The following is a 14,441-nucleotide window of genomic DNA, read 5'->3' as shown; positions in this document are numbered from 1 at the left end:
ATAGCCAGGATCTGGGATACAGAACAGCTACCGGAGGAGTGGAAGGAGGGATTAATATTCCCATTAACAAAATGGTGACAAGTTAGAATGTGAGAACTATCGAGTGATCACCATTCTTAACGCAGCCTATATATGGCTTTCCAGATCATCTTCCGACGTCTATCGCCACTGACAAGCAGATTTGAGGGAAGTTATCCACCGGTTTTGTGGACGGGCGATCGAGGACAGACCAAATCTTAATGTTGCGGAAGATCCTCCAAAAGTGTCGCGAATATCGAGTCCCAATTCATCGATTTCAAAGCGGCCTATGATACCATCGACCACGAAGAGCTATGGAAGATTATGGGCGAGAATGGTTTCCGGGAAACTGACTAGACTAATCAGAGCAACGATGGATAGTGTGTAGCGTACCGAGGGGGTCGCGGCACTGGTTTTTCGGATCATATAACACTCAATTTCTTCTCCTGCACAATTCGATTTATTTTGCCACTTTCTAGTCTAGTCAATGTTATTAATTCTACAATCCCTACACACTAAAGCACTACGCCTAGGCTAAGCTCCACCTTTGGGGAGGTTGGGGTGGCGTTCCTTAATGAGGAAAGTTTTATAGATGTTCACACTAAAAGTCGTCACAATTCACTAGCTTTCCGCCCTTAGAATCGTTCTTAAGGAATCGATGGAGACACTTTCACTTTTCCCTCGATTCTGATCGCGTATGTGGGTGGTTCCACCAATTTCCCGAAATATACTTTATCACCTTATATCACTATCAAACACTCTCGACCCGAAATGACCCGCACGTCAATTTGGCAGAAAATGTCCACTGAACTTTGAACGAAAATGTCGAAAACGAAAAGTAGTTTAACCGAACGCCACACCTCCTGTAACGGACCGTCAGAACTGGGGACCTCACCGCCAGCGATCGGGCGTTTTATCGCGCTCCGTGGGAACTCAATCTCCCAATCTGAAAATAAAGAGAGAAAAGAGAAAAGCCAAAACAAGCGTCGCTCTGGCTCGGTTAGTGCAGCCATGTGACCGAGACCTTGTTGGGGCGTTCAGTCAGCGCTGTCGGGTGACACACAAACAAAATTAAAACAAAAAACATTCTCCGCATTGGAGCACGTTAGCGAGCAACAAGCAGTAAGGTTCTTCTCTTCTGCTTACATCGCTTGTTTCTAGTTAACCTAGTGAAAACCCACATCTGATGTAATCCACAACTTGCGTGGAACATCATCGAAAAATAAAAGGATTCTTTCTTAGATCAATGGTGATCATTGATCTTTCGAATTATTAATACGGGGAGGGGAATGCTTCCTTCGGTCGGCAGACCGCTACAAGTGTACAGTGCTGTGTGAAGATATCGGTGCATTATCGGACTCGTTTGAAACACGTAAAGGACTTCGACAAGGCGATGGTCTTTCTTGCCTCCTGTTCAATATTGCGCTAGAAGGTGTTATAAAACGGACGAGCTTCAACATGCAGGGCACGATTTTCAATAAATCCAGCCTGTTCATCTGCTTTGCTGAAGGCTTTGACATTTTCGAAGAACGTTCCAGATGGTTTTTGAACAGTATACTAGGCTGAAACGTGAAGCATATCGGGTTGGATTGAAGGTAAATACATCGAAGCGAAATATCTGCTGATGGAGGAACCGAGCGCGATAGAGCTCGCATTGGCAGACGCGTGACGATCGACGGGGATGAGTTCGAGGTGGTGGACGAATTTGTCTACCTCGGATCATTGATAACGTTGGATAACAACTGCAGCAGAAAATTCGAAAACATATAATTGCCAGAAATCATGCTTACTACGACTCCACAAGACCTTGCGGTCTGGCAAACTTCACTTCCGTACTAAGTGTACCATGTACAAGACGCTGAGAAGACCGGTAGTTCTCTACGGGCATGAGACGAGGACAATGCTCGAGAGAACCTGCAAGCGCTAGGAGTTTTGAAGACGTGTGCTTAAACGATCTTCGACGGAAAAGAATGAATCACGACTTGCGCAGCTCTACGGTGAACCCAGTATCCAGAAAGTCGCCAAGCTGGAAGGGTACGATGGGCGGGACACGTTGTGAGGAATGCCGGACATCAATCCGCAAAAAGGTGCTCACCTCGAATCTGGCTGGTACAAAACGAAGGGGTGCACAACGAGCTAGGTAGTTTGTCCAAGTGGAGCAGGATCTTGGAAGTGTGGGCGATCGAGAAATTGGAAAGTTAGCAGCCATGGACCGAGTTAGTTGGCGTAACATTGTGGTGCAGGTCACTTGAACGACGTAGACGCAGCAAAAGTAAGTAAGTAGAACACTCCAAAGTGCTAACTTGAAACGCATAAATGTTGGCAAAAATATTTTCATATTTTATTGGACCACCCTAATGTCACTTAACGTGGAAATATAGTCCTCATCATATGTAACAATTTTACCGAAGACACTTTTTTCTAAAAATCATCTTCATAGTCAAAATATTTTTTACCTTCTTATTTTGCGGTCTGCCCCAAGGTGAATTGAGGGGAAGGGGAAGGAGTTGATGATGCATTAAACTGGCTCCCACAGCAAACCGTATATACCACTGTGTTTACGCCAGATCATGTGGGAAGGATTAAGGCTGGTATTTTTTATGCAGAGAGGCTTGCTGCTTCGTTAGCAGACTGCCTATGTTTAGGTGTAAGGAAAGGCGTGCTATAATGATGGAAAATGGAAGCGTAGTGAAACGGTTTTTTTTTTTGCCGTCTCGGGTTCTAGCAAATGCTATAACCTGTGATAGATCAACTGTGATATATTAAGGGTTGAAAACAAGTGAAATATACAGCTAAAAAGTACGAGGAAAGGGACGGACCTGTATTGAACCATGACCTTCTGCTTATGAAACAGAAGCGGATCACCAACCCCGTCTTGTAGGAAAAAAAAAGTTTATAGCTAGAGAAACTAAATTCTAGTTTTCCCCTGGCAAAATGGAAATTTTTGAGAAATGATCCAACATCACTTCCTATTCTTCTTTGTATTACGCCCTCATTGGGACAAAGCCTGCTTCTCAGCTTAGTGTTCTTTTGAGCACTTCCATAGTTATTAGCTGAGAGCTTTCTTTGCCAAAGTTGGCATTTTCGCATTCGTATAGTGTGGAAAGTACGATGATACTCCAGGGAAGTCAAGGAAATTTCCATTACGAAAATATCCTGGACCGACCGAGATCAAACCTAGACTCCTTCAGCATGACTTTACTTTGTAGCCTCTAACCACTCGACTAAGGAAGGCCACAATATCTGCTGTAAAATATTACTAGAATAGCAACCTTTGTTTAAATAAGAAGAAAAAACGCTATGAATAGTGCTAGTGTATGAATTATTCAATGGTTAAATCTTTGGTCTTAACGACCTTTTGCTACCCTCTCCGTTTGCCTTTATTTCATTTGTGTTATCGCTACATTGATTTATTGACTTTTCTGCTGTTTATTAGTTTTAAAAGGTAACTTTTCCTTTCCTATCCGGAAAAATATATTTTTGAGCAATGAGAAGCCATGTCTTTGTTACAACATTTTCTTCGACGCTAAGCAAACTCGGCACTGCCAAATCATTCCATTTTATTTCCGCTAATCTTACATTCTCAGTTATTCTGTATGTGTTTAAGTGAAGCTGAAAGCGTTTTGCGATTGCTCAGATGGTGGAGGATCAATTGGTGAGCTTATTTCATGCTTTCATTTTAAATCTGTTAAGTCTGTTGACACACATTTTATTGTTACAACAATAGGAATGTTGCGTATGTTACGTAATGATTATTCAACAAAATATGAATGGTTTGTTATTATATGTGTCGACATGAGAGTGTTCTGCGATGGTCAAGTGAGTTTTGATTTTTAATTTTAATAATTGTTTATCATTATCTAACCACTTATCAAGGTGAATTTGTGACCCAACGATCCTCCCCATAACAGCCTCGTCATATTTTTTTTCACAATTTGATAAACACTTCGTGGCTCTCATAAATACTACAACGGCAGTCGCTACTTATTACTTATCCTACTATTATTATATTTATAATTATTTTTTACTTGCATGGGATAGTCAGCAATTAAATGGGCGCAAATTCCATTCTCCATCCACTGAAATCATTTGCAGGTGCAGCACAGCAATAAAATGCCAACAATTGTGGTACAGACGTATTACTAGCCTACCTGATGGTGTCCAATGCCGGACTGTGGTTAAACATGAACCAACCTATCGACTTTACTCAAATGGTGACCTGTTCCTGTCGGTTGTCTGATGGGACCAATCATCGTCTGTTCGTTGACGGCCTCCCGCTATTGTGTGATTTTTTAACCGTCAGCTGCATCCTGGACGATATAAACCGTGACCTGTCCCGGCAGGTGGACCAATTCCATCGCCAGCATTCGAGTGCAATATTAGCGGCGTATAAATTAACGAACAGCGAACTCAAATTGCGATCACCTGGACCGGTTGATTATTCAGTACGATAAGCTTATGATGTATTGTTGGCGATAATTGAAATTTATTCGCCGTCAATCTTGTTCCTGCTGGTTTTGGATTTTGCCAGGTGACATTTGAGGTGAGATATTGCAGCAGTGATTGAATTGGATACGATTGTGGTGGATGCTTTAGTCAGAATTGCACGAACGTGAGTTGCACCGTTTTGAAAATTGCCTGCTGGATGTTGACAACAAAAACTGTGAATTGATGACGATTACTCATATCAAACAAGTACTGGAACTGGTGTGAAATGATGTGAAATATGAGAGTTTGATTATGAGCGTCATGTTTGACTGGTATTAGAAACATGCATTAGGTCGGCTGTCAGCAGGGTCTATTAGAGTGATTGGTGGTATGGTTCAGTAATCTGATGGCATAATAGCAATTATAGTAATTATGAGGCAATTTGTTATTCTACAGCCGAATGGATTACCCGAAATATAAACCATACAAGCAATCATAACTGCAGTAATATGCAGAGCAGAAAAATTGATGACATCAACATGGCCTACCTCTCATTAGGTAGCGCTACGGTAAAAACAATCATAATGATTTAATCGAATCAATTGATAGTAACAGGATAATAGATAAGTTGAAAATTAATTGCAAAAGTGAGTCAATACATTGAAACAATGGCTAGTTTTTGAGCTATCTTGCAATCAGTCAATCATGCTTTGTTTGCCTTTTTCAAAGCCGAAATTTTTTTTGATCCTCAATTCAGAAAACCTTTTTTCAAAATTATTTTAACAGGCCATGCTATTATCATAGGGATTGTACACTAATTATGTCACGCTAAATTTCAACATCTTAGACTACATCCATGGACTAGCGATTGGAAACCGATACGTGGAACTGCAAATCTATCAACTTCATCAAAGTATACGCATTAAAGTGAAATTTGGCTCCCCTATGCTTAAAAGATTTCTATTATGGTAAATAGCATCCTAAAGTTTCAAATGATTCGGAAGAAATTTGACTGTGCACACGTCGTTTGAAGTTTGTAAGGAGATTACTATGAAAATTTTGTTTTAGCCCTCTATCTCTTCGTCATAATATTTTATGGAAAAGTGAACAAACTCTTCTCATGTGAAATCCTTTCAGCTACAACTATAAATTGTTATTCATCGTCATAAAGTGGGTTTGCATGAAGCGTGCTTCACCAACTGTTCGGCAAGCAACAGTGGTGTTTCTGGCGGGAAGAATAGATCAAAGTAATCCAGGCTACTATGTTCTACAGCAAAAGAGCCGTGTTGCTCTGAAAGTAGGGTAGATGTACCAATAGTGGAGGTACTAAGCACTATTGGACTTTCTTGACCCGCATGAATTCAAGAAGCGCAATTAATGTACATGTAAGCAGTTTCAGTGATATTTCATCAGTTTTAAAGCAATTTGAATGCTCTTTTCAACTATTCCGTGTATCAACAAGCCAATACGTCGTTTGGCAGTGTCGGTTCTGTGGCTAATGTAATAAAATCAATGAAAACGGCACTACTGCAACTATAGGAACACCCACAACTAAGGGAACACTTACCCTAATTGAATGATCATCTCAGCATGATTTAGGCTTTGTTATCAGTAATAACGAATAATCCTTGCGTCCTATCAAAATGTCTTGGGCAAACTTGTAGCTGGAAAGATTTAACATGAGAAGAGTTCGTTCACTTTTCCATGTTATTCTAAACTGATTACAAAAGGTTAGCCTTTCTATAGGAATTTCCATATGGTCGGCGTTAAATCAGAGTGGACCAAGTTACATTTGTCATATTTTGAGAAACCTGAATGGCGCTGAGCACAGGCAATGAAGGACGGGACAACGGAGGAAATGCCTTCGTCAGTACTGGACGATGGAAACAACCAGGGAGGTTAAGGATGCCATTCACTAGCTCAAGAACAATAAAGCTGCTGGTAAGATGATATCGGAGCTGAACTCATAAAAATGGACCCGGAGAGGCTGGCCATTTGTCTGCATCGGCTGATAGGCACAATCTGGGAAACAGAACAGCTACCGGAGGAGTGAAAGAACGGGGTAATATGCCCCATCTACAAGAAAGGCGACAAGTTAGATTGTTAGAACTTTCAAGCGATCACCATTCTAAATGCGGCCTACAAAGAATTATCCCAGATTATCTCCCGTCGTCTGTCACCTATAGTAAACGAATTCGTGGGAAGTTATTAAGCCGGCTTCGATGACGGCAGATCGACAACGGACCAGATCTTTGCTGTACGCAAATCCTCCAAAAATGTCGTGAATACCAGGTCCCAACGCATCACCTGTTCATCGATTTCAAGGCGGCATACAACAGAACAGATTTCCCGGGAAGCTCACGAGACTGATAAGAGCGACGATGGAAGGTGTGCAAAATTGTGTGAAGGTTTCAGGCGAACACTCCAGTTCGTTTGGATCCCGCCGGGACTACGACAAGGTGATGGACAGTCGTGCCTGTTGTTCAATTTTGCGCTAGAAAATGTTATGTGGACTGGGCACGAGATCCAGTCAATTTGTTTACTTCGCGGATCATATGGACATTGTCGGCCGAACATTTGAAAAGGTGGCAGACCTGTTCACCCGCCTGAAACGCGAGGCAGTAAAAGTTGGACTGGTGGTGAATGCAACCAAGCGACAGGAGGACGATCTTTGGCGGTGTGCAGGAAAACGGTGTGTGGCGGTGCAGAACGAACCTTAACTCTACGATGAACCCAGTATCCAGAAGGTGGCCAATGCTGGAAGGATACGGTGGGCAGGGCCTGTTGCAAGAATACCGGACAGCAAACCTGCAAAGATGGTGTTCGCTTCGGATCCGGTTGGTACAAAAAGGCGTGGAGTGCAGCAAGCCAGGTTGGCAAATCTTGTGCGCATCGATTTGGCAAGCGAGGGGCAGAACCGAGGATGGAGAGAAGCGGCCACGAACCGAGTATTGTGGCGTGAAATTGTTGATTCAGTGTCATCTGTTTAGATGTTAACTAAATAAATAAATGAATGAACCAAGTTTGACCACGCAAGCATTAAATTATTGATATTTTCTAAGAAATTGTTGGCAAGCAAGTCTCCAACGACCAAAAATACGTATTGCGAGTCAATTTCCACCGGCCAGTTTGAAACAGATAAACTTGCTGTTCTAAAAAGGCAAACAGGCAGCTATGAAAATATATTAACCAAACTTTGCATCATCATAAACTGCCAAAGTTTCAATATTTTTTGTTAATTATGACGGAATAAGTTGATGTTTAATATATTTATGAATGGTGATAGCATCTCCACCACTTGCTCTATCCAGGCGATTATTAAGATATACTTTAAAGTTCGCATCAATCGCAATTTCTATGTTAAAAACTGAAAATTTAACAGATTGCTTTCAAATTTAATATGTTTAAATACTAATTTCCATCTATTGAAGAAACGTAATCTAATTAAAATTTTATTTTAAATTTCACACCAACTTGGGTTGCCTCAGCCATCGTTGTGGTTTTCAAAGTCCATCAATCATTAGTTGCAATTTCTCAGATAAAAAATCATAATCAGAGGCAAAACTGTCACCTCTTCTTTCGTTATTCCATCTATGTAAACATTATCGTACTTCTTGTGGAGATTGCTGTGTCTATATTTTAAACTATTTCTAACTCACTCAAAAGTTCAGATCCACTATCTTCGTTATTGGAATAACCAATTTCAATAACAGCTCAACTTTGCATCGTTTTCAGCTGTATATGTTCTACTGTGATCTCTCCCATGCTTCGCTCGATGATGACGATTTGCATATGATTGCCTTCTCATTCGTATCTGCGATTTTCAGCTTTACCGAGATTTTATTCATCATCAATGGAACATCGAAGTTTTCCGATAAGGTAAATTGAAATGCATTGGAAATTGAAACTTTTATTTGCTTGCTAACAAAACCTAATATATATCGTTATTTCAAAATAACCATTCATTTCATGTCTATTTTATTTAAATTTTCAGTTGATGCAAGCTCTTGAGCAACTACAGCGGATTGGAATTGTTTGCCTGGACAGCAGACTGACCGAATGCGTAAGTCGTATTCTGATTAATTTGCGGCCGAAATTTCACAGTTGTGCAATATTGTACTGACCACACTTTGTTTACCCTTCCATGCAGATTTACGGCTTAAGTAAGGTTGTCCAATGTATGCAAGAGGAAACAGTCATGTTTTACTGCTTTGCGCTGAACAATTCGTTCCTGACGACGGTAAGACCCTTCTTCGCATAAAAGGGCCAATAGGAAAGGTTGCCCAGGCACTATGGTGCAGGAATCAAAATTATGCGACAAAATTCCAACCACGTTCATGATGAATGAAAATCAACTTTATGTAATACAAAGTCAAAAATGTTTGGAATGTTTTGAAAACTATCACTTTTAACAATTCAGTCGTCGCGCTGTTGTATTTTGTACAACACTGTTGAAAAAACCTCGTAATTGCAGCGTGGTGGTTCTGACGGTGGCAAACCGCGCGACGACTGGAAGGTTAATATGCATCGATATTTCACAGTAAATTTGCATTTATTTATCAGAGCAACTATTAAAACTTTATGACGCGCATGCATGCGAGATGTCGCAATATTTTGTTTTCTGGCCCATAGTGCCAGGCCCACGTTGTCGTCGTCAATGCTCCTTTGGGCCGTGTAAAATGCAGCGTTATTTCCAGCAGCGAAATCGACTAATTCAATCTAAATAGGCAATAATTTCACACGTTGCTTCCAGATTATCACGCCGCTATCGTGGCTCGAGTACGCTGGATCCTGCTGATACCAGACGCGCCTGGAAAGGGTGTGAGAGAAAGGCCCCTTTTCCTGCGGCGTTGACATATCGCACAGCTGGTGGCGACAGGTGTCGACGGAGACGACGTCGGATGGACAGACGGTTAAATATTGTAGCCGCCAACTAGGAAATCAATTTTATCGCCATAAATCAACTACCCAAATCTTTGGGTTCTTCTCTTTTGTAGGCACGATAAAATCAGATTTGGTTTTGTTTTGACTGTTAGTTTTTCAAACTTATATTCAGTAGGTATTCATGTCAATTACCACGAATAAAAATTCATCACTTGATGGGAGTAAATTTTAACGGAAAAATATGAATGATGCAGTTGACAGCATAACCTAGATGCTATTGGCGAATCAACTTTTTTTTTGTGTTGAACTTGATGGAAGTAGTTGTAGATCAAAATCTACGAACTCTCAGCACTGATTTGACTTACCATTTCAATGTTCCCAAAATTTCTCGCCATAATTTATGATCTCGCCCTAAAAAGCCATTGGTAACCATGTATGGTAGCTCGTTGTTTCTGAGCATTTGAATGGATTTACACGTTATTAAACAACTCTAATCGTGAAGAAAGGATCATTATCTACCTGCCAGTGATGTTGGTTTGGATGCATATTCATTAATTTGCTCAGAAACAACGAGCTACACATGTGCTTACCAATGGCTTTTAGGGCGTTATCTCAGATTATGCAAGATTTTGACATTTAACCTTCTTGAGGCGCACATCACTCCGTATATTTTAATTATTCATGCACTAAATGACTACAATAAAGAATGACACAAGTTTGAAGAAATTATATATTGTTATCAATTACTTGAACATTCTCACACCAGTTTTACCTTGTCATAACGACCTACACTTTTATTTTGTGGGCCCCCAAAATTTGACACAGCACCGGGCCTCGGATACCCTAACTACGCCACTGGTGTGAGTGTACAACTTTCCTATTTTTATAATTGATTAAACCATGTTTTAATTTGTTTTTGCAGATCCTGTCATACAGTTTTCATGGCAGAATCGCGAGTGCGTTGATATTGCACGTTTTTAGGACGGATCAAGAGTTTGGGATCATCGTCTATAATCACGGATTCAAATTTTACATTTAAGTCACCAATGACAAAAAAATTTAACTTATTGCGAGTCAATTTTTGCAAGTCAGTTTGAAGCAAATAACTTTGCGGCTTATTGCATTGAAAATTACTTCCAGTATATTTACCATGCTGTGTCACAGAAACACCTAAAGTACCGTCGGACGGGGCTACTTTGGACACTCACCTTTTGTATTTATTACCAGCGTAAATATTAATCTGAGCTATTTTGTGTCTTCAGCACTTTTATTAACCAATATATGCTCTACCACCAGGCATGATTTTTTTCTTGGAACAACATCAACAATAACAGCATAAACAAGAAAACATTTCAAAAAGCCCGAATAAATATCACAAGGTATAAAACATTGGCTATAAAACATTGTTGAATTTTACCCATGTCTTGGAAACTTATTGGGACAATCACAAAACTATCGATCGTCATGTTTCATGAAAATCTTGTGATTTGTTTTGCTTAAAAATTGTTGTTTTATTAAAATAATAGATCAAAGGTCTTATTTTTACGACTTTTATTTTAAATAATGTTTTGGTTTGTGTATTTACAACTTAAAAAAAAATAAAATAAATGCGTTGTAAAAGTGAACAGACATAAAACACATATATTTCAATACGTACCCATGCCAAATTCACAACATAATCTCTAAAAAACTATTTTTCGTCATGTTTTACATGAATGTGTAGTACAGGAACAGTTGCATCCTTCAAATGCCTAAATTAAACTACTCTTAGGCCAGCTCTAAACTGCTAAGAAGCTAAAAGCGTATTACAAAGCAAACTTACTTCTTTACGATCTTGCTAAACTTTACTTCATAGATTGCGTTTTTAATGAGAATTACTTACTGGTATTAAATTAGCTACCGGTATTAATGTGATTCTTCAACATATCGTTCATATAACAGTAAGAATAGAAAAAAAGAGTTTTTGTACATAACTCATTTATCATCGCCAGTACCTAGTAGTTACGTGGTTCGTTTATGTCAACTTGAAAATCGAGCATTCGTAACTGATAGTTCCATTTAAGAGGAAGTTGAAAATTTTAGTTTCATACTGCAAACTGAGAATAGTGAATGGCATGTTTCGTTGAAATTTGTTAAATACCGTAAAAATGGGGTGTTAAGGGATGAAAAAAAAATCTACTCAAATTTCGAGCAACTTCTAGTATGTCAAAAAATGAACAAAATACAGTCCTACCATTCTCCCGGCGTGTATATCAAAAGCCAATTACAATGAAGATGATCCTATGGCAGATTTCTGAGATAATCTTAAAAATGTGTGATTTTTGACGAAAATGCAAAATGGGGTGTTAAGGACTTTGAGCTTTGTAAATAAAACTATATTTTGCCAACAGCAAAAAAAAAATTTTTTTTGGTCAATATCGATGATGTGTGCAATCTAAAGATGAATAAATGAATGAATTGTCTTTATTAACGAGACTTTCAGCCTCAATCTAAAGATGATATTACTTCAATATAATTTCAAGTTGGAACTCCTGCAAACGTTACCGTTTTATTTTACCTGCTAAATCTCTCATACATATTGATTCTTTTTTCAACCAAGCTATAAGTGCATCGCACAATTGTCTTGAAAGGATTTGTATACTTATATGCAGTATTCGCATCCTAGAATAGGGCAGAGCAACCTTGTCATGACTTGTCAAAAGAAGGATAATTTCAACAAGCTTTCAGTTTGAATAGAGTATGTTTCCAATTTGCCTTTTAAATAAAGCAGCACGCCAAATAACGGATTTGCATGTAACACCCAAAGGCATAATCGAAAAAAAAATCCTAACGAAAAGTTTCAATATAAAGCGGAAATCGCAAACACTATGCTACAATGGGGGGAGGGACGTTTCGCATTAAAACGTTTCGCATAAGGACGTTTCGCATTATTTTATGGGTGGACGTTTAGCATGAAGAAAATTATATGCCTTCTTTAAAATGCTACCTGTTCTTATATGAAGCTGCTTTATGCGAAACGCCCATTATGCCAAAAGTCCATATGCGAAACGTCTTTATGCGAAATGTGTCACCCTCACTACAATGTACTCAATGCTCGACAACACTTAACACAGTGCTTCCCAAACTTTTTCAACTTTCGCCCCCTTGAAGCCAATATTTATCTGAAATCGCCCCCCTGATATGTGATTCAAGTATGTTAAATAGGCTCTGAGCGCCAAAAATATCTTCGATTCACATATCCATAGAATCATAATACAATAACTTTTATGTTCATTTAAAAATATTTCCTTAAATATTTTTAACCCATAACTATTAGGAATGATTTACTGAACTGTAATTTATAATAGCAAATTTAAACAATATCTTGCGTGCCAAACAGGCTACTGAATCAGTTTTCGATACAAGTTCGGTCCAGTTTCAACTATTTATTTGTAATCTATGCATAGGCGTATGTAATGTAATGTTTTCCAAACAAATGCAACTATTTTCACATCGATATGTCATATTTGGATGCACTGCATCGGTTTTGTTTGCAACAGTGCGTTTTTGGAAGGTCTCGCTCCTCTCACCCCTCAAAACACGTCACCAGTTGGCGCGTTTATGAACACTATTTTATTCAATCCAAAAACCCTGAAAAACTCTATGCAAAACCAGAATGTTTTCCTTCAATGCAATATTTCAAAAGGGTACACCAAAAAATTTTTTTTTGGGCGTTCTGAAATCTGATTCGCATCTCTGATATTTTTCTGAATCTATGTTTAAACTGAGTGTGTTTCGTCTTCGGCATCATGTGGTTTTATCGTTGGAACCAGATTTTTATTTGCTAAATTTTTCAAAATTTGTTTCTTATATGATTTGTACCATAAGATATGATAAAAATAAGTGCAACCGAGACTGCACAACGGGTACCGTAGATTTTTTTCCGAATAAATGTGGATACCAATATACATTGGGCATTTGCAAAAAATATATAACAATTCTCAGATATGGTTTGTACATTCAAAATATGTTGTGTGTTTTAATTGTTATCATCCCAACCTAGTGAAAATCTCAAATACCGACCATTCTTAATATTCACATATCATCAAGTGTTGTCTATCATAATTTTAAAATGATCATGATTAGATATATAACGATCTAAAATAGTCCTGGGATTAGTTAAGTATGGAATTGAACCTTCAGATGTGTGTCCTCCAAAGGCTATGAGTAATTATTCTAATATGCTTTCGTGTTAGCTTTTTCGCCCCCTTACTGGATTTTTCGCCCCCCAAATTCAGTTCAACAAATTTTCGCCCCCTTGAGCATAAAAATCGCCCCCCGGGGGGCGAATTCGCCCACTTTAGGAATCACTGACTTAACAGATAACCACGAATCCTTAAAAGTTTTCCAAAAAGAGATTGGAAATAACCTTATATTATTATTGTTTATCTAGGACGTAGGTAGTGCTTAGAAGAATCAATAGCTCCAAAATCGTCTCATATAAGATAACCATTCCTATTTTCAAACTTTTCACCAATGCGATGGAACAGCTTTTGAAAATACTATCATGAAAACCCCAAATTAACATTAATCAGTTTTTATCTTTTAGGTTATGGCCTTCAGTCTATTATGCTCAAAACGGATTGTAAGTTTTCATCCGACGTTTCGGACATGAACAACTTAAAATCCGTTTTTGAGCAATTGAGTTTTTGACTGAAAGCCGTAATCTAGAACATAATTAACACAGTCGTATCCCCAATTCAGTTTTAATCTACATTTTCCTAACAATTTTACCAAATTTTGAGATAAGTTTTTTTTGGTGATATTCAGTGACTTACGAAATAGATCCCTTAACTTTCCATGCAGGTTAACTTCACGGAACAACTCAAAGCTATATTGAAATACGTAATGGCATTAATCAAATGAATTTAGTTACTTAGAAAAGTTGAGTGGATAATCCCTTAACACCCCACTTATTTTCAAAACGAGACTTTTTTCATAAAACTTTCTAAAAATCGAAACCCAGATATAATTTTAAGAAGTTTTTGTCTGCACTATGATCTCAATTACATTTTACTCGCGAATTTTTCTCAAATTTATTTCATGGTTTTGTAGATAAATGTATTTAGCCC

The 14,441-nt window shown here is 38.6% G+C and overlaps 1 protein-coding gene across 1 annotated transcript; it reads left to right on the top strand.

The window, feature by feature from the left end:
- The first annotated feature begins 3,813 nt into the window (after positions 1-3,813).
- On the top strand, positions 3,814-9,244 carry LOC110681409. Its single transcript, XM_021857151.1, has 5 exons — positions 3,814-3,837; positions 8,182-8,325; positions 8,441-8,509; positions 8,597-8,686; positions 9,200-9,244. Exons 1-5 carry the CDS (start codon positions 3,814-3,816, stop codon positions 9,242-9,244), a joined length of 372 nt encoding a protein of 123 aa, XP_021712843.1.
- Positions 9,245-14,441: the final 5,197 nt, after the last annotated feature.

Source organism: Aedes aegypti, unplaced genomic scaffold (assembly GCF_002204515.2).
Source record: "Aedes aegypti strain LVP_AGWG unplaced genomic scaffold, AaegL5.0 Primary Assembly AGWG_AaegL5_hic_scaff_815_PBJ_arrow, whole genome shotgun sequence".
Taxonomy (NCBI): Eukaryota; Metazoa; Arthropoda; class Insecta; order Diptera; family Culicidae; genus Aedes; species Aedes aegypti.
This window is presented reverse-complemented; position numbering and strand designations above follow the sequence as displayed.

Bases quoted from the DNA above. Each gene is read 5' to 3' on its own strand.
- LOC110681409 (XM_021857151.1), top strand. From the start codon at position 3,814: ATGAGAGTGTTCTGCGATGGTCAA. The intron at 8,326-8,440 runs GTAAATTGAAAT...TTAAATTTTCAG, and splicing joins CATCGAAGTTTTCCGATAAG to TTGATGCAAGCTCTTGAGCA. The intron at 8,510-8,596 runs GTAAGTCGTATT...CCTTCCATGCAG, and splicing joins ACAGCAGACTGACCGAATGC to ATTTACGGCTTAAGTAAGGT.